Source organism: Sebastes fasciatus, chromosome 24, assembly GCF_043250625.1.
Source record: "Sebastes fasciatus isolate fSebFas1 chromosome 24, fSebFas1.pri, whole genome shotgun sequence".
Lineage (NCBI taxonomy): Eukaryota > Metazoa > Chordata > Actinopteri > Perciformes > Sebastidae > Sebastes > Sebastes fasciatus.
Window position 1 is genome coordinate 9,888,735 of NC_133818.1, and position 19,145 is coordinate 9,907,879.

The 19,145-nt window shown below is 39.8% G+C and overlaps 3 protein-coding genes and 3 non-coding genes across 6 annotated transcripts; 4 read left to right on the top strand and 2 right to left on the bottom strand.

Moving 5' to 3' along the window:
* Window positions 1-1,086: 1,086 nt before the first annotated feature.
* nufip1 (nuclear FMR1 interacting protein 1) lies at window positions 1,087-4,827 on the bottom strand. Its single transcript, XM_074627132.1, has 10 exons — window positions 4,540-4,827; window positions 3,662-3,747; window positions 3,441-3,545; window positions 3,280-3,342; window positions 3,115-3,191; window positions 2,920-3,012; window positions 2,623-2,795; window positions 2,340-2,474; window positions 1,929-2,197; window positions 1,087-1,761 (listed from the first exon to the last, which is right to left on the bottom strand). Exons 1-10 carry the CDS (start codon window positions 4,775-4,777, stop codon window positions 1,282-1,284), a joined length of 1,719 nt encoding a protein of 572 aa, XP_074483233.1. The 5' UTR covers window positions 4,778-4,827; the 3' UTR covers window positions 1,087-1,281.
* Window positions 4,828-5,823: 996 nt separating this feature from the next.
* Window positions 5,824-11,536, top strand: nop58 (NOP58 ribonucleoprotein homolog (yeast)). The gene is made up of 15 exons (XM_074626558.1): window positions 5,824-6,004; window positions 6,783-6,859; window positions 7,190-7,242; window positions 7,607-7,731; window positions 7,809-7,945; window positions 8,070-8,134; window positions 8,314-8,448; window positions 8,704-8,849; window positions 9,041-9,167; window positions 9,350-9,513; window positions 9,594-9,728; window positions 10,273-10,334; window positions 10,418-10,572; window positions 10,655-10,779; window positions 11,169-11,536. Exons 1-15 carry the CDS (start codon window positions 5,960-5,962, stop codon window positions 11,229-11,231), a joined length of 1,614 nt encoding a protein of 537 aa, XP_074482659.1. The 5' UTR covers window positions 5,824-5,959; the 3' UTR covers window positions 11,232-11,536.
* LOC141763341 (small nucleolar RNA SNORD11B) lies at window positions 8,891-8,974 on the top strand. The gene has a single exon (XR_012593075.1). It is a non-coding gene; the product is annotated as a small nucleolar RNA SNORD11B (small nucleolar RNA).
* On the top strand, window positions 9,201-9,283 carry LOC141763343 (small nucleolar RNA SNORD11B). The gene has a single exon (XR_012593076.1). It is a non-coding gene; the product is annotated as a small nucleolar RNA SNORD11B (small nucleolar RNA).
* Window positions 11,537-12,610: 1,074 nt separating the features above from the next.
* On the top strand, window positions 12,611-17,810 carry wdr12 (WD repeat domain 12). Its single transcript, XM_074626559.1, has 13 exons — window positions 12,611-12,799; window positions 13,022-13,116; window positions 13,626-13,720; window positions 13,922-14,028; window positions 14,130-14,245; window positions 14,321-14,475; window positions 14,569-14,614; window positions 14,690-14,775; window positions 14,881-15,021; window positions 16,102-16,207; window positions 16,304-16,436; window positions 17,177-17,249; window positions 17,401-17,810. Exons 1-13 carry the CDS (start codon window positions 12,759-12,761, stop codon window positions 17,476-17,478), a joined length of 1,272 nt encoding a protein of 423 aa, XP_074482660.1. The 5' UTR covers window positions 12,611-12,758; the 3' UTR covers window positions 17,479-17,810.
* An 883-nt stretch (window positions 17,811-18,693) lies between these two features.
* Window positions 18,694-18,767, bottom strand: trnai-aau (transfer RNA isoleucine (anticodon AAU)). The gene has a single exon. It is a non-coding gene; the product is annotated as a tRNA-Ile (tRNA).
* Between the last annotated feature and the right edge of the window lie 378 nt (window positions 18,768-19,145).

Below are 19,145 nucleotides of genomic sequence, written 5' to 3' on the forward strand. Positions count from 1 at the left end.
ATTTTCACTATAATATCCATGATATCCATCCATAGGTCATGGGTCTCATAAACTTTCTGTAATAAAACATCTAAAAGCAAAATTTGATTAGGTCAGACTTGTGCCATAAAAGTGTGTCAGCCACTATTAATGCTAGATACAGATTGATCCATTATAACTGTCTTCACCAACTCTATTTCACACCACAGAGATTGCATAAATATAGACCTGAGATATCAAATATGTGTTTTAGATGTGGTATATAGAGGAGGGCTCGGTTTTGCATTGCACCAGGTCATGTACAAAACTTAATATCTTTTGGCAGGACTTCTCTGACATTATGACAAGATTTACCTTCCCATTGGATCCTCAAATTTGCCTATTAGGAAATTAGTACACCTTTAAGAAACTTTCAAAAAAAGTCTTCAGAAATAGCTCTATGCATCGCCAGAAAGTGTAGAGCAATTACATGGAAGTCTGATTCCCATCTCCTCATATCTAGATGGCTTTTAGAAATGAACAGCTGCATTCCATTTGAAAAGATCACATATACCCTGAGAAATTAACACAACACCTTTCTGAAGATTTGGCATCCCTATTTAACCTATATGGACTCCTTACCAACACCTATATCGGATTTGATATAACAAAATGATCAGACTTGATACATCATTAGTCATCTGAATAAGTCAGAACACTACATCTCGTTATTTATGATTTCTTTATTTGTGTATTTAATTTGCTCAAAAAAGAAAAAAGGGGGGTCTGTGGTCTATTTTTGTCAGTTTAGGGGTCCTTGATGTGAAAACGTTTGGGAACCACTGGTCTAGATCAGAAGAAAACAGGGAAGGTAATTTGATGCCCTAGATTAACAAATATGTATATATGTAGTATATAAAAATTTTGCGGTAATAAACTGTTAAAATAACAAATTATAGCATTATAGCAATTATAGCATTACTATTAATTAGTTGAATTAACTATCAATTTACAAATTACATTTTTATTAAGTGTATAATTAACATGGATTTCCTTTCCAATTCTAGCTACACCCTGTACAACACAGCAAATCATAAACATACATCCATAATTCATTTGTACACTGTAAAATGATCAATAGAGTTTATTTATTTATTTCACAAGAAAAAAAAAAAATTGTTCTTCAGTATAAAGTATGTTACAAAAATATAACGGGATGTTGTTAGTCAAACTAACATCACATCAAAAATAATCAAGTCCTTGAAAACTAACAATTTTCAGAGTATCAACCTCTGGAAGACAAAATGTCATTTTAGTCATTTGCTAAATCATAACAGCACCAGGGCTCTCCCATATTTCATCATCATAAATATTAGAGGTAGATCTGATTGTATCTGTGCCCGTCAGAGAGAGGCCGTTGCAGTCTTTGACTGTTGTCTCCGCAGCGTTCTGGATGAAACACCCTGCAGCCTGCTCAGAGTCCACAGGAGGATCCTTGGATGGTTCTGAACACAAGTCCTGGTCAACCACAACAGCTTTATTTGTTTCTAAATCCTCCTGATGACTAACTTCAGCTGAACTTCTCTCTCCACTACCCAGAGAGGTAGACCGAGGCACAGCCCTGGCGCCCTCTAATGGTTCTTCCTGCCTCCCTTCATGCTCTACAGCTGCTGGTGTGACTTTATCCTTTAACCCCTTCTGGTCCTGAGGTCTGCTCTCCAGGCCAAAGAAGTTGTTACGGACAACGTAGCGCACACACTGCAGGAGGACGTTCCTCTCATGGCGGATATCTTGGGCCAGCAACTAAACAGAGGGAAAGAACATAGAAAAGCTCAATTTACAGAGAGTCAAAAATGAACCTAACCTGCATGTCTTTGGACTGTGGGAGGAAACAGGAGCACCCGGAGCAAACCCACACTAACACGCGGAGAATATGCAAACTCCTGTGAAATGTGCTTGTATAATCTTACCATCTCAAGTAGAGTGGGACGACATGTCTGCGGTGTATCTTGGTGTCCTCCTCTACCACCCCTGCCTCCTCTTCCCCATCTTCCTCTTCCTCTTCTGCCGTTAGGTGTGTGATGGGCACAGTTATGGCGGGCGTCTTTGTGAGCCTCTGCAATCTGTGGAGAGGTTTCCGGGCCTCTGGAAGGTCCTCTTTCATGAGAGTTTAGTGGTGTTGTGTTTAGGAGAGCCTGGTTTTCTTGCACAAGGTCTCTGGCTCTCTGAATAGGGGTAGCTGAAACACAAGGAAAGAGAATAATAATATATTTTAAGTGTTTCCCAATCTATAAAACCAACCTACCGACAATATAGATAAAGATAAGATAATATAAAACCCATTCTGATCTGTAGCAGGTTGAGGATGGGGTCAAACTCACCCTCTGGTTCCTCATCACTCTCACTCATGGAGCCGTAGTTGGCCACCAGGGAGCCCAGAGCTGAGCTCATCTGTTTAGGGGCCACAACCAGGCCACCAGTCCTGGACTCAGGAGCTGGGTCCTCTCGGTCCGAGTCTGGAAGCACATTGAAATACATATCAAGTTACCATTACAGTTAATGTTACAACATAGGCAATATCAAACCAACAGTAGTTTGAATCAGTCCCAGACGACACAGATGTGAGAGTCTTGTTTGAATACTGTGGTCAGATGAGTCCCTCACCATGATCACTGCTGGCCAGCGCTCCCAGTGGATCCCCGTCCCTGCTGGGCTGGTTGAGTTGTGGAGGTCTCTCTGTAACGCTGCTGTCTGATGGGTGAGGGTGTCGCCCGTGGAACCCTCTGTTATCCCAGCCACGACCTCGACCCCGTCCTCGTCCTCTGCCTCTCATTCGCCTGTGAAAACAATATATAAAGGTTTAGATTTAGATCAGATTAGCTCAGGCCTCAAAACAAATGAGTCCAAATATACTCGTTTTTGTTTGCAATAAAAAAGAAAATAAGAAATTTGTGCATTCACCCAAACTGAGCTGTCTTTAGAACGGCTCCCGTCTCCTCCCGCGCCTCCATCACTTTGATCTTCTTGTCGATATTCTGAAGAGTTGGAAAGTTTCTGGAAAGACGAATTAAAGCTCAAGTTAACATCATAGGCAACATCTATGAATATACAACAATCTGAACTCAATTGAAAAGCATTCACACAATGAATACTGACCTGCGCCTCTCCTCTCTCCATTTTGCAATCTCGTCTGGTGTGTCCAGCTTGATTCTTTTAGCGCCCGGTGCATGGGTCTGCAGTCAGGACATAAAAAGAATGACATCAGCAGAGGAAACTACTGAGAGCATAAGTTTCAGACACACAGCGAGTTGTTTTACCTACATTATTCCAGTGGATGCTGACGATTTTCTCATGAGCCATGAAGCTGCAGTCAGGCACAGCACACTACGAAAGAGGTTTGATGGAGGTCATCAGTGTGAATGCTGATTTCCATAAATGACATGAAATAAAGCACAACATACTTGATAGATATATCAAATTACCTTGACATGTTGAGAAACATGTTCGTCGTACTTTTCTTGGATTTTGAAGCCCCGGTCACAGGTGTCACAAAAATAGGAATACTCTGGTTCTTTCTTATTTCTCTGCTGTGGATTATAGACACATCAGTTCACACATTAGCTTCACTTTTGTACATTGGGAGGAAGTGGAGAAGCGTTGTCCATCTATATATAAACAATGTATAGTTTCCACAGATAGGTACCTTTTTCACATGATTGTTGGGAGCTCCATAATGCTGTCTTCCACCTCGATGTCCACCTTGATGCCATTTACGATCAAAGTTTTGACCTGAAGACAAGGCTGAAGTTAGATGCATGACAGCAAAACACACAGTGTAAAGTGAATATCTTTGTGTCATCTATCTTTGTACAGTGAATATCTTTGTGTCATCTATCTTTGTACAGTGAATATCTTTGTCTCATCTATCTTTGTACAGTGAATATCTTTGTGTCATCTATCTTTGTACAGTGAATATCTTTGTCATCTATCTTTGTACAGTGAATATCTTTGTCTCATATATCTTTGTACAGTTAATATCTTTGTGTCATCTATCTTTGTACAGTGAATATCTTTGTGTCATCTATCTTTGTACAGTGAATATCTTTGTCTCATATATCTTTGTACAGTTAATATCTTTGTGTCATCTATCTTTGTACAGTGAATATCTTTGTGTCATCTATCTTTGTACAGTGAATATCTTTGTGTCATCTATCTTTGTACAGTGAATATCTTTGTCTCATATATCTTTGTACAGTGAATATCTTTGTCTCATATATCTTTGTACAGTGAATATCTTTGTCTCATATATCTTTGTACAGTGAATATCTTTGTGTCATCTATCTTTGTACAGTGAATATCTTTGTCTCATATATCTTTGTACAGTGAATATCTTTGTGTCATCTATCTTTGTACAGTGAATATCTTTGTGTCATCTATCTTTGTACAGTGAATATCTTTGTGTCATCTATCTTTGTACAGTGAATATCTTTGTGTGACATATCTTTGTACAGTAAATTCTCATGCAAGATAGCATTTGTGGTTTGATCATCATTAATAGTAAACTGTATATAGGCTACTCACCATGTGGACGCTTCAGGTCATAGTGTCCTCGTCCTGATGGGAGACCAGACCCATGATACCCTTCAGCCTGGCCTCTGTAGTCCCAGCTGGGCTCCGTGGAGGTCTCCGTCCAGTTCCACATGCCCGGCTGGAAGCTGCTGGAGCCGGACTGATGCTGCTGCTGCTGGAGGAGAGGCTGGAAGATGTTGGGAGGAGGACAACAGAAGTCGGGAGGAGGATAAAGTCCAGGTTCACTCATACTTCCACACTTATACTCTAGTATATGTGAAGTAAACGTGGGTTTTCTTCTCCACCATGCAGCTCTCACATGTGCATGTTTTGCTCTAATTTATACACGTTCGTCACTTCCTTCTTCCTCTTCTTTGGTGTTTATTGGAGGTTGGCAAACCATCTTAGAGGTGCATTACCACCACCCTCTGGACTGGAGTGTGAAACAGGGGATTGTGCAGAAACAAAATTAAAAATAAAATAAAATAAAGTTCCACATTCACAAGTGTAAATTTACCAAAAAAAAAGCCTAATTTCTTTGTATTTATGAAAGAAATGGAATTATATCTGTCAACAATTTCTTCCGCACAAAACAAAAAAGCAATGAAAACAATGAATGTATGCAATATCTTTAAAGTTTTTAAGTGAAATTATTGTCATACTCTCGTGTGGTCTTTTTTTCATTATTATCTATTTATTTATTTATTTTTGTTGTGTTTTTTTTAATTTTATGTTGGTTTTGTTTCATTTCTGTTGTCCTTTTTATGTTTGGCACAGCTCTTTGTTTATGTTTTCACTCTGCTTCTTTTGTATGTAAATGTTTTTAATGTTTTCTGCTGTTACTGTGTATACTGTAATTTTGAAATAATAATAAAAAAAATGATGACAAAGAAAGAAGGGAATTGCTATCAGGAGTAGATGATGGAAATATTACAATGGGGAATCTGATAGGAAAGACATCTAAGAAAGTACACAATCTTCTAATTAATTACTTAAGGTTAACAGGAATAATGGAGAGAATTTAATTATTATTATTATTATTATTATTGTTATTTTCTTTAATAATTATTAATTTTATTTTATTGTTATTATTATTATTATTACTATTATTTTTTTTCTGCCAATCTCCTGCTCCACACTCCAGTAGTCCAGATGGTGGAGGTAATGCACCTCCAAGCTGGTTTGCCAACCACCAATAAACACCAAAGAAGAACAAGAACTAAGAAGATTTGTGATATCGGGGGGTTTTGACTGAACGGACATGGCAACCCATCAGTTTCCGGTCTCTGCGTCTCTCTCTCTCTCACCACGTGTGTTCCAGTCAGAGTCAGAGAGCGGCAGCAGCAGCAGCGTGGAGGAGGCTTCAGAGAACAGTCTCTCCACTTAGAGAGCATTGTAAAGCTTTAGTAAAGTAAAGCAACCTGCTGCCAACATGTTGGTGTTGTTCGAGACCGCCGCTGGATACGCGATATTCAAAGTATGTATCTATTTACTCACATTTATCTACAGAAATAACCTGTTAGCTACATGAGCTAGCTTAGGTTAGCTCCCCATGATAGCTGCCTGCATCTCGTGCTGCTTCACTTTAATGTAATGTTACTGAAAGTTAACACAATTAATGTTTTTTTTGTACTCAGGCATGTTAAACAGGCTACTTTATATGTTTAGCTCGTATATGAGTGTTTTAGCCAATGCTCAGGCTGATGCACGTTGTGAAGGCCCTGCAACCACGTGTGCATGTTGAACTCACACTCGCATGCACATCTAACTCACTCTCACATGCATGTAATATAATAATTTAGTAAATATTCATTCTGTTGTATAATCAAAGGAAAATGTACCCACCTCTATAAATACATCTACAGAAAGTGTTGGTTTTACTGGGTACACAGGTAAAGTCGGTGTCAAGTCGATTTTTTTTATTATTATTTTAACATATATATATATATATATATATATATACATATTTTTGTTATTATTAATAACAATTAATAATTATTTTATTTTATTTATTTATTCAGTCAGTGCTGCCCAGACCTTATTTTAATGACAACTAATTTACAAGGAGTGTTGCTTTTACTGGGTGCACAAGTAAAGTCAGTGTCAAGTCAATTTATTTTTATTATTTTAATATTTTATATATATATTTATTGTTATTATTAATAATTCATAATTATTTGAATTTTATTTATTCAGTCAGTGCTGCTCAGATCTTATTTTAATGACAACTAACAGAGCTTTCTGTTATATTTCAGGTCCTTGATGAATCCAAGCTGCAACAGGTCGACAGCCTGTATAAGGAGTTTGAAACTCCCGAAAAGGCGAACAAAGTGTAAGTGTCACATTTAAATACATAGAGTGCTGCTTTCACTTCCATGTTGTGCTGCATTACAACCGTCAAAAATTCTAAATGTTATCCTTTTACATTGTTATTGTCATCTATTGTGGGTGGTTGCATAAAACACAATATAAATTATTAAAAAATTATTGTATTTCTATTTAAATATTTGCTTTGATTAAAAAAAAAGGGGGGGTAACACTTAATTTTTTTTAATTTATTCAATCAATTGTGCGGCCCCATGTTGAAGGTGAAATCATGGAATTACCTAGTTGCCATCATGTGAATTAAATGAAGAATGTTTTTTTTTGTTTTTTTTGCCAGTGTGAAGCTGAAGCTCTTTGAGAAGTTCCAGGACACAACAGAGGCCTTAGCAGGTAATGACACACGTCTTTGTGCACTAATATACACCTGAGATCTGTGGTCAGTGATGTGTTAACTATGAGGTAAAAACGTGAGGTACTACACAGTATTCGGTTAGACGTTCACTGCAATTCCCCCTCAGGCATATTCCATTGACTGTTTTCTGGGTGAACTGTGTAACATTTTGGGGGGTCTATTAGCAGAACAGCGTTACCACGGTTTTGCACTCACGGGGCGGGTCACGTTACCGCAGTCTTGGGAAGGGAGGAGTGAGCGGAGGGGTATTTAGTTGGTTGCAACCTGCAACCACACCACCAGATGCCGCCAAATCCTACACACTGTACCTTTAATGCCATGTTCCTATCCTCTCCCACTCAGCTGCCACTGCTCTTACCGAGGGAAAAATCGGCAAGAGTTTGAAGAAAATCCTGAAGAAAGTCGTCGCCAAGGACGCTCACGAGCAGCTGGCCATCAGCGATGCAAAACTCGGCGGGGTTATTAAAGTAAGTGTATTATATATTTACGTTTATCATTCAGTAGTTAAGCGTTATATATGTCTCTAACAGTCTCTGGTTTTCAGGAAAAGCTGGACCTGAGCTGTGTCCACAACTCCACCGTGTTCGAGCTGATGAGATGCATCCGGGGCCAGATGGAGAGCCTCATCACCGGACTTCCTCCCAGGGAGATCAGCGCCATGTCCCTCGGATTAGCTCACAGGTAGACGGCACATAGATGCGGCGTTGGCGTGAACGCGACTGCGGCAACCGTCTCTCCGCAGGCACAGGAAGATCTAAAGTAGTTTGCCACATGAAATAACTCCTCTTTTCTCTGTGTTCTCCAGTTTATCCCGCTACAAGCTGAAGTTCAGCCCAGACAAAGTGGACACTATGATTGTGCAGGCCATCTGTAAGTTGTATTTTTTATGATTTAAGATTAAGTAATTCTTATTTTCTCAATGAATAGATAATTTTTTCGATCCATGGAGTATCAGAAATCCTATCACAGTCAGCTATAGTGATGACTAATGTCGGTTGTTGTGTAATTAAATATGCAGTCTGACTGAGTATTTATTTTTGTCTCTTCAGCTCTTCTGGACGACCTCGATAAGGAGCTCAACAACTACATCATGCGCTGCAGAGAGTGGTACGGCTGGCACTTTCCCGAGCTGGGGAAGGTCATCACCGACAACTTGGTCTACTGCAAAGCTGTCCGCAAAATTGGTAAAATAATAATAGTTAATAAATAATAGTTATTTTGTAAAATGCTATTTAAATGGGTATTCCAGTGATTTAGTTTTGCACTTCTGCAAAGTTAGGATGCTTGGAATAATAGAGATTAGAATGATTCATCAGAGGCTGAGGTGCTTTTAGTCCCTAGTATGGATTTCATATGCATTTCCTGCATAGCAGCAGTACGGTACCTGCATAAAAGCATCAGTGACTGTATTGCTAAGTAACGTCTCCATGTGTCTCCAGGCGATCGCACAAACGTGGCCGGCTCCGATCTGTCGGACCTCCTCCCCGAGGAAATCGAGGCAGAGGTCAAACTGGCCGCCGAGATCTCCATGGGAACAGAAGTGTCGGAACAGGACATTGGCAACATCGGGCACCTGTGCGATCAGGTTCGTACATAGAATATTCTTTGAATATCGGAGAGCTCAAGCGACAGTTGTGATGATGACGACAGTTGTCTTTACCCTGAAACAAATCATGTGGGTTTTCAGTCACTACCTCATCTGAACTGTCAGTTCACGGCTCCTGCTTTGACTTATTATCTGCTGGCAGATGTAATACACATCTTTCTTTTCCACAGGTGATTGAGATTTCAGAATACCGCACTCAGCTGTACGACTACCTGAAGAACCGCATGATGGCGATCGCTCCCAACCTGACAGTAATGGTGGGAGAGCTGGTCGGCGCCCGTCTCATCTCACATGCCGGTAAGACACAGAGAAGGACTTTGTGAGAACCAGCCCAAGCGGTGATGATGACGACAACATGTCGCTTTCCTGATTATGACTGATGCTTTTAAGTCACTACCTCATCTGAGCTTGTGTTAGAAGGCCCGATGAACAGGTAACGGGCGAGAGTATCGTATTTACTTGATGCTGTGTTATTTAAGGTTCCCTTCTGAATCTGGCGAAGCATCCGGCATCAACGGTGCAGATCCTGGGAGCAGAGAAGGCTCTGTTTAGAGCCCTGAAGACCCGCAAAGACACGCCCAAGTACGGCCTCATCTACCACGCCTCCCTCGTGGGCCAGACCAGCGCCAAGAATAAGGGCAAGGTAAGGACTCGTAACTGGACTATTATCATCACAGTCTGGTGGTTAGAAATTAAACATGGGCTCTGTTTATTTCTGTCCAGATCTCCAGAATGCTGGCAGCTAAAGCAGCCCTGGCTATTCGCTACGATGCCCTGGGAGAGGACACGAACTCAGACATGGGAGCAGAGAACCGAGCCAAACTGGAGGCCCGGCTGCGCCAGCTGGAGGAGAAGGGAGTAAGTACAGCTACAAAAGAGATATTTACCATTTTCAGTATCATAAATACCACTCTTAAATATACTTAAAGAGGACCTATTATGCTTTTTCCCTTTCCTTTAGTGTGTTATATTAGTTATTTGTGCATGTAAAAGATCTGCAAAGTTTCAAAGTCCAAAGGGAGAAACACTGCTCCTGAACGGCCTAAAACGCCTTGCTCGAATCCCGTCTTTTCTTTCTGTGACATGCTGATGTCACCAAGTAACACATTTGTATAATGGCTAGTTTGGCACACCCTAAAACAAAGCTAGTTAGAGATACCAGGTCTGAAGAATCACACCTAGACGTTACTAAAAGTTAATTCCAGCTTCTTTATACAAAGCTTCCAAATCTTACTTTTTTACCAAGAATCTATTTCTTAGTTTTTCCCATATTGGCCCAGATCATTTCCTCATTTCATTTTTGCCATGCTGGTTTAATAGGTTCAGTGTTTATGTATCTGATATCTACTCTGGGCTCTTTCTCTACTGGTCATCTGATCTTGTCTCCATGTTTCCTTCTCAGATCCGAAGAATCAGTGGAACCGGCAAAGCAATGGCAAAGGCAGACAAATACCAGCACAAGAGGTGAATACTTGCAAACGGCCCCTCTCCAAAGATTTCCACGTGTAAATATGAAAGGTGTTAAATACCCACTTGTTCCTCCACAGTGAGGTGAAACAATACGATCCATCCGGCGATTCTACTATTCCGTCCACCTCAAAGAAGAGGAAGTTTGAGGAGGTGGAGGAGGAGGAGGAGGCCGAAGAGCCCGTAACACCGGTGGTCAAATCCAAAAAAACTAAAAAGGAACCAGTAACGGAAGGTAGGTTGAATGGGACAAATCTAATCTTGTGGCTAAATGGATTTTATGATGCTCAAGTTTTTTTTTTCTGTATGTTTTGTAGAAGAACCAGAAACATCCGCAGCAGCAGAGGAGCCTCCCAAGAAAAAGAGGAAGAAAAAGAAGGACAAGAAAGAGGAGGAACCCGAGGAAGCAAAGGACGAAGAGGAAGAGGTAGCCGTAACAGAGGTAAGAATCTGTTTGGAAAACACTATTCCTTAAGGCGCATTCACACCAAGAGCGAAGCAAACTCTTCGCATGGCGCGATTACATACAAAGTCAATGCATAGCCTGGCACTGATCGATACAAACCCCATTCAGAAAACAAGCATTTTAAAAGTTGTTTGCTCGACGTGTCGCGGACAGACCTGACAGCATGAATTCAGACTTTTTACAGATCAACATCATTATGTAGTTATTTTGGCATCATTTTGATCTGTTTATTGCAATTACATCACCGGCCAAAAATTCACTTTGTTCTTGGTGTGAATGCGATATGAGAGACTTGACACATTTTCCAGTGTTTGTTTTTATTGTTGAATATTCGCTGTGCTCACTTGTGTTCTCTCTCTCTCCAGTCATCAGAAAAGAAGAAAAAGAAGAAAAAAAAGAAGGTCAAGGATGAGGAAGAAGATGACTGAATTAGTGGAGAGTGTATATATTATCTGTTTTAGTTTTTATGTCATTTTAGTTCTGTCTCATACATTTATATCTAATAAGGGCAAGACTGTATTGAGTGCCTGTTTCTGGACACCAAAAAAGTTCACGAAGAAAAATGTTTAATTTTCTATCATGATGACAGTTTTATGTTTTTTTTTGTAAACTGCATCATGTATGAAATCAGCAATGAGTTGAGGAACGATTCCCCTTTTTCTCTTCTAACAAATCTTTTTATTGTCAACAACAATGAACGTCTGCCCTGGTGAAATAAACATTTTTGCTCTAATGGTTTGGTTGTATACACTGCAGTGGTATGAATATAATGATTTGATTATTCAATGCAAGACTCAAACTGCATGTAGATGCTTTTGTTTCACTATAGGAAAATTAAGTAACCGTCCAAAGTTTGAGTCAGATGCTTCATTGTACTTCAAGCAAGACTACTAAACAGGAAAATGATCCTTTGCTTAATTCAAACAGCCTTTCTGTTATGCCCAGGAGCTCATAGTGGCTACAAGTGTTAGCTAATAGAAAAGTTAAGAGCGATCCTGCTGTGTAACTGACATTACTGAAGTTTTACTTTAGCATGCTATGGATAAACATTTTAATTGACGAATAGAAATGCATTTATATATCCTGTAAAAAAGATGGATAGATGGATAGTAACTTTATTGATCCCGAGGGAAATTCAAGTTTCCAGCATCACATTTCCATAGTGCAAAACATGTTAGTAAAAAGACAGTAAAAAAGTTAGTAGTACAAAGTACAAAAAAATATACCAGATATAAAAATACAAGGGGATGAAGAAAACTGTTAAAACTGAATATAGTGCAGGGTAACAGCTGTGATACAGGACTATTAAAAAAGTGAATATAGTGCAGAAGAGACTTAAAAATGAGTATAGTGCAGGGTAACTCCAGTAGCTTAGTCTATGAAAGTGCACCGTGTACATTATTAACCGAACATTATTATTAGTATAAGAACATGTACATAATTTATAACAGTGCAAATAAAGCTTAAAATAGAATATATGCAAATAATATAAATGCATACATTTTTAAAAATGCAAGAAATGTGTAAAATAAGAATATTAGTTTAAAATGTGCTGTGTAAATGAAAGTGTTATTGCACTGTTAAATCAGTATTGCACAGTTGAAGATGTAATAATTTATGGAGTTTTAGCTCCTGATAGGGGTCAAAAATAATAAATGTGTACATATATATATTGTCTGTATGACAATAAAGTAGAATAAATTAAATTTCAATCCGTTTGAGCAGCTGGTTATGGTTAAGTCCCACCCTCCGTTATGTTACTACGGGCAGGCATTTCTGGAGGAGCACAGATCCGCATCATCGATCGACTGCCCTCTATCTGCGCTCTGCTGCAGCGCCTTGCTTCCTTCGTACCACATGGCATGGCTGCATGAGAGTCTGGTGTGTTGTGAAGGAGCAGACTTACACATATATTCTTATTACTAGTGTTTAAGATAAATACATAGAACTAAAACATGTCGCAGTTACAAGCGAGGTTCTTCACAGAGGACAAAAGGTGAGCTCTTATTACCTTTTAGCTTTTTATTATAAGCCTCTACTTGCTGTTTTTAGCTTGTAGATTTAGCTATCTGATGCTAACACTCCCAATAAATGCCTGACCTCATATTTTATTCTATGTTACACATTAAATTATATGTCAAACATTTAATATAAAATGCATGGGTGTATTTGATTGGTGTAACTTTAAGGTATAAACAGAACATATGTTTCTTTCTAGGTATGTTGTAGATGATGTCCCATTCTCCATCCCTGCTGCCTCTGAGGTGCTGGACCTCAGCAATGTCATCAACAAGCTGCTGGAGGCGAAAAATGGTAACAATATTATCAAGTAAAAAAATTCTGATTATGCATATTTCATATTTTCTATTGTTTATACTAAACTTAAATTATATCAAGTGGTTCACAAAATCCCAGTACTTTAGGGCCACATTGAGGAAAAATAAATAAATCAGAGATTTCGAGAAAAAGACATATTATTACGAGAATAAAGTCATATGTTTACAAGAAAAAAGTTGTAATATTATGAGAGTAAAGTCAGAAGTTTACGTGAAAAAAAAGTCATAGTATTATGAGAATAAAGTCATAATATTATGAATTAAGTTATGATTTTATTCTCATTAAATTACGACTTTTTTCTCGTAAAACTATGACTTTATACTTGTAATATTAAAAAAAAAATTCTCATTAAGTTATGACTTTATTCTCATTAAATCACAACTTTTTTCTCGTAATATTATGTCCATTCTCGAAATCTCAATGTGGCCCTAATACGCCGTCGTACATAATAACTTTAATGCATATGTTGTTTTCTGCTTCCACAGCATCTCACAGCAAAGTGGAGTTCGACTTCCTGGTCAGGGCTCAGTTCCTGCGAACGTCGCTGTCCACTCACATGGACATAGAAGGCATATCAACGGTATGAACAGCCTTAAACTTGAGTGTATATGCTGTGTTGCGTTAACCTTTTCCACTCCACCACTCTTTGCCATAAATCCATTTTTACCTCTTTAAGGGGGGGAAAGGGTTTTTTTCAGGGGGAGATATCAGGTCAACAGTAGATGCCACATAGAAATGGTGTATGTCATTTATGCATTCGGTGTGTGTGTGTGTGTTCCAGGAAGAAGTGGTGGAGATCGAGTATGTAGAGCGGATCACAGCACCAGAGCCAGAGGAGTGCATGATGCACGATGACTGGATTAGCGCCGTAGATGCAGATTCTGAATGGTAAGATGAAAGACACCAGACTGTCAAAGGGGGGGGAAATGCCCCCACTTTTTATAGCATTTATAGCAAGTTTTGCTTACTTTCATTTATTTATTTTGCAGGATCCTAACAGGGTCGTATGACAAGACGGCCAGGATATGGTCTGTGGAGGGCAAGGCGGTGATGACGGTTGCCGGACACACGGACGTAGTCAAAGATGTAGCCTGGGTCAAAAGAGGTGAGCGGGACAGACATTCACTCTGCTAGTAAATAACGACAGCCTGTCTTAAAACATCTGGATGTTTCTGCGCAGACGGTCTGACGTCTCTGCTCCTGACGGCCTCTCTGGACCAGACCCTCCTGCTGTGGGAGTGGAACTCCGAGAGGAACAAGGTGAAAGCCAGACACTGCTGTCGGGGACACACGGGGAGCGTCGACGCTGTCGCGACAGACCCCACCGGCTCAAAGGTAAAGAGGGATGGAGAATGACGAGGGACTAATTAAAAGGGGTTTCACAGTTGTTATTTTGTCAGTCAAAGCATTTGTGTTCCTCCCGTACAGTTCTGCAGCGGCTCCTGGGACAAAATGTTGAAGATTTGGTCAGCTGGTAGGTAGACAGAAAGACCGCATGTTAAGCATTACTGAATAAAATGCAAATTTTTAACAACCTTTTTCCCGTCAGTGCCCACGGACGAGGCAGACGAGGTCGAAGAACCCGCTGACAGACCGAGGAAGAAACAGAAGACTCAGCAGCTCGGCCTCACCAGGGTGAGTGGTCCAATATCAGTAACCCTTAAAAACTGATGTATTAATAGAGTTAAATATGAAGAGGTATCACCAAAACGATGTTCCCATTTCGCCACGCCGCCACAGACTCCCCTGATGACGCTATCCGGACACAACGAGGCGGTGTCCTCCGTCCTGTGGCGCGACAGCGAGGAAGTTTGCAGTGCATCATGGGACCACACCATCCGCTTGTGGGACGTCGAGACGGGAGGAATGAAGACCACGCTGGTGAGAAACACACTGACAAGCAGACTTATGGCATCCAAAGAGTTCAATTTTGCTCTCATCTGACCAGACTATATTCTCCCAGTATTTCACAGGCTTGTCCAAATGTTGTGCAGCAAACTTTAAACGAGCTTCAACTTCCTTTTTCTTAAGGAATGTAGTCTTGCGTGGTGAGCGTGCATACAGGCCATAGCGGTTGAGTGCATTACTTATTGATTTCTCTGAAACAATTGTACCTGCTAATTCCAGGTCTTTCTGAAGCTCTCCATAAGTGGTCCTTGGCTCTTGGACAACTCTTCTGATAATTCTTTCACTCCTCTGTCATAAATCTTGCGAGGAGCACCTGGTCGTGGCCAGTTAATGATGAAATTATGCTCTTTCCACTTCCGGATTATGGCCCCAACAGTGCTTACTGGAACATTCAGAAGTTTAGAAATGCGTCTGTAACCAATGTCATCAGTATGTTTTACAACAATAAGGTTGCGAAGGTCTTGAGAGAGCTCTTTGCTTGTATCCATCGTGAGATGTTTCTTGTGTGACACCTTGGTCATGAGACACCTTTTTATGGGCCATCAGTTGGGACTGAACCAGTTGATATTAATTTGCACTGACAAAGGGTCGGATTGCTTTCTAATTACTGATAGATTTCAGCTGTTGTCTTGGCTTTCCATGCCTTTTTGCACCTCCCTTTCCTCATGTGTTCAATACTTTTTCCCTGTGTCATTTCACATTATTACACATAACTTAATTTCTGAACTTATTTGTTTCGGTTTCTTTGTATGTATAGATTACTTGGGTTGTTACCAACATCTGGTGAAAATTTCATGTCAATAGCACCTTTGGAAATATATTTACTGAGAAAAATGGTGACGTGTTCAATACTTATTTTACCCGCTGTATATATATATAAAGTGTCCAATTACATCAGATTCGAAACTGCACTTCCTTGGTTCTGCAGCAATACACCCATCAAGTGTGAAGTCCATCTGATGAACGGTTCTAGAGATATGTGAAGGACACAAAGATAGACTTTGAGACTTTGTTTTATAGTTGGATAAACTGACGTTTCTGTTCCTTCCACAGACGGGCAGTAAAGTGTTCAACTGTATTTCCTACTCCCCTCTGTGTCGACGGCTGGCCTCCGGCAGCACCGACCGACACATCAGACTGTGGGACCCTCGCACCAAAGGTACCAGCTGTGCTCTAAATACTACTTCTCTGTCTCCCTAAAAAATACACAACCCGAGCTGTTTCAGCAGTTTTATTTCCACTCTCCTCTCTCCAGACGGGTCGCTGGTGATGCTGTCTCTGACCTCCCACACCGGGTGGGTCACCGCAGTGAAGTGGGCGCCGTCACACGAGCACCAGCTGGTCTCCGGTTCCCTTGACAACCTGGTCAAACTGTGGGACACCAGAAGGTAGTAGTTCACAGTGTATACTTTGTAGAGTTTGTGAAAACATCAATCAGTTTAAGTGTATGCTATATTTAGAATATTTTCCCCGGTTTACCTTACCGTGAGACGGCCCTTTCCGATGGGGAACTGAAGTTGTTCTATCCATTTATGCAATCTTCAAAGTCACCAGACTCCATTTACAAAACTAGTAATTTTACCTCGCAGAACACAAGAGTTGCTGATCTATCGCTGCCTCTATCGCTTAGTTTGTTTGTGGTATTGTGTGATATTGGTGTTTCAAAGGGTTAGTTCAAATTCACCAAAGTCACACAATAACACAACAAACTAACCGATCGAGGCAGCGGTAGACCAGCAATTCCTGTGTTCTGCGAGGTAAAATGACTGTTTTTGTCAGTGGAGTCTGGTGGCTTTGAAGAGAGCATAGACGGATATAGACAAATCTGGCGACCTTAATTCGATTTTCAGTAGCTAATCAGCTGGATCATGACCCGTACTGTTTCAGTATGAAAGGTCACTCGAGCAGGACATCCTGTTAATTCCACACATCTGAGAGTAAACCGATTCATGTCTGGAACAAGCTTCCTGTCTTTGTCAGAATAAATATACTGTCAGTTTATGAAATGTCTCTTCAGCTTTCTACACCCACAGCATCTCAACACTGAAATCTTGTCTTATGTTGGTACTGTATTTTGGTATATATTTGTCCTTTTTGAGTGAATAAACGTCACTTTCGTGTCTCCCAGCTGTAAGGCTCCTCTGTATGACCTGGCAGCCCACGAGGACAAAGTGTTTTGTGTGGACTGGACAGAAAGTGGGGTAAGTCTGGTTTCCACAAATATAATCCCAAAGAATAAATACAGCAAAAGACTATATGATATGGAAGACAAAAGATCTTTAAATATGTCCGTTCCACACAAACTTAATACGTGAAATCAATGTGTAATCTTGTCTATCTCTTTATTTTCAGCTGATGCTGAGCGGAGGTGCAGATAACAAGCTGTACACCTACAAATACTCAGCCTGTCAGACAGATGCGGGGGCATAAAGCTCCACATGGACTCCACCACAGACAATAAGGACAGAATGATGGACACTATCAGTGTTGTGACAGGCGGACGAAAGCAGCAGTGATTTAGATTTTTGTACAGTAGAAAACGCTTTGTTCTTCGCTGTCCTGGTTATTTTTACCCCCCTCTCAATTTTTACACCTATTTTCTTATGGATTGTCTTCCTGTAACCCGAGAAAACTATAAATTAATTTTGTCTCCTAAAATGTCTCTTCTATCTAATTTTGAGGATGCAAAAACACAACAATATAATGAAAATGACCAAAAAAAGATTCCACATATACAAATCATATTAAAGTATCGCAATAGATTCGTATTGGTGGTTATTTCTTTACCTCAAGGTCAGCGGTTCGATCCCTGCCTCCGGCAAAGATGGAGAAGAGCTTCAAGGTGAGGTCAAGGTTGTTAGACTGACTACAACACCATAAACAGTGAGAACAAGACCACATCAGTCCTGTGAAAGTAGGCCTTCATCATTAAACAGACTCACACATGATTATCTTTTTAAATGTGTAATAAAATCATTCAGTCTGAGACAACAATCCACACTTCGGCACAGTTTGGCCTGTTTTTGTTGAACAAGTCAAAGTCATTCGTAGGTTACATTAAAGGGGACATCTGATTGGATGCCAAAGAGTTGGATAGCCTGATTGGCTCGCCACGCGCAATCGCAGAATGTGCCTCAGAGTTTTTTTTATTTCAAAAGCTCAATACAGTTTATTCATAAACATGTTCAGATTTTTCATTACAATTCTGCAAATATATTTGACAGTATAAAAATTAAATATATTATACAACAAATAAAATTTAAGGAAAGGAAAAGATTAATAAAAACAATCGGGGTCTGTTAAACAATTGGAATAAATTTGAAATGTCTAAACAATCTATTAGTTTTGGGCCATTTTATTTCAAGTTTTTGATCATAGTCAAACGTTTTAAAAAAGAAAAGGAGGGTATTTTAAGCCATATAATTTTATGTGTATAATATTTTGCTAGGATAATAATCAAATTAATTATGTAAATCTCATCTGCCAAAAAACTAGGACTGTTAAAAGTGAGTAATATCTCAATCTTTGTTAGTATGATATTTTTTCGAAATGTTTAGAGAAGTTCTTCTGTAAATCAAACCAAAAAGAAGTATAAACAATCTCTAGTGCTACGGACGTTCTTGTGGCAATGTAGAAAAGACTCAATGGCCCGTACGGGGATCGAACCCGCGACCTTGGCGTTATTAGCACCACGCTCTAACCAACTGAGCTAACCGGCCACGACTTTCCATGGAGAAGACATCACAACTTGTACATAGCTTACACAGAGTTGTTTCATTGCCTTTTGTAAGTTTATCTTGCAAACGAGATGGCTGCCCACTGATATATTATATATACAAAATTTAATATAAAAGGTTCTAACCAACTGAGCTAACCGGTCACAATTCATCACAATGACGACATCACGTTTTATAGCGTAAACAACGTTGGTTCACTATCTTGCTAACTGAGAGAGGAGGGAGATGATTATCCAGTGAAATATCTGGCCTAAAGCTTTAGTTAGCTCTCTTTTAAAACCCCAATTACAACAGCAAGGACATAATGTACCACACCTCACATTATATTACTTATTAAATCACAAAACACACTTTAAATCG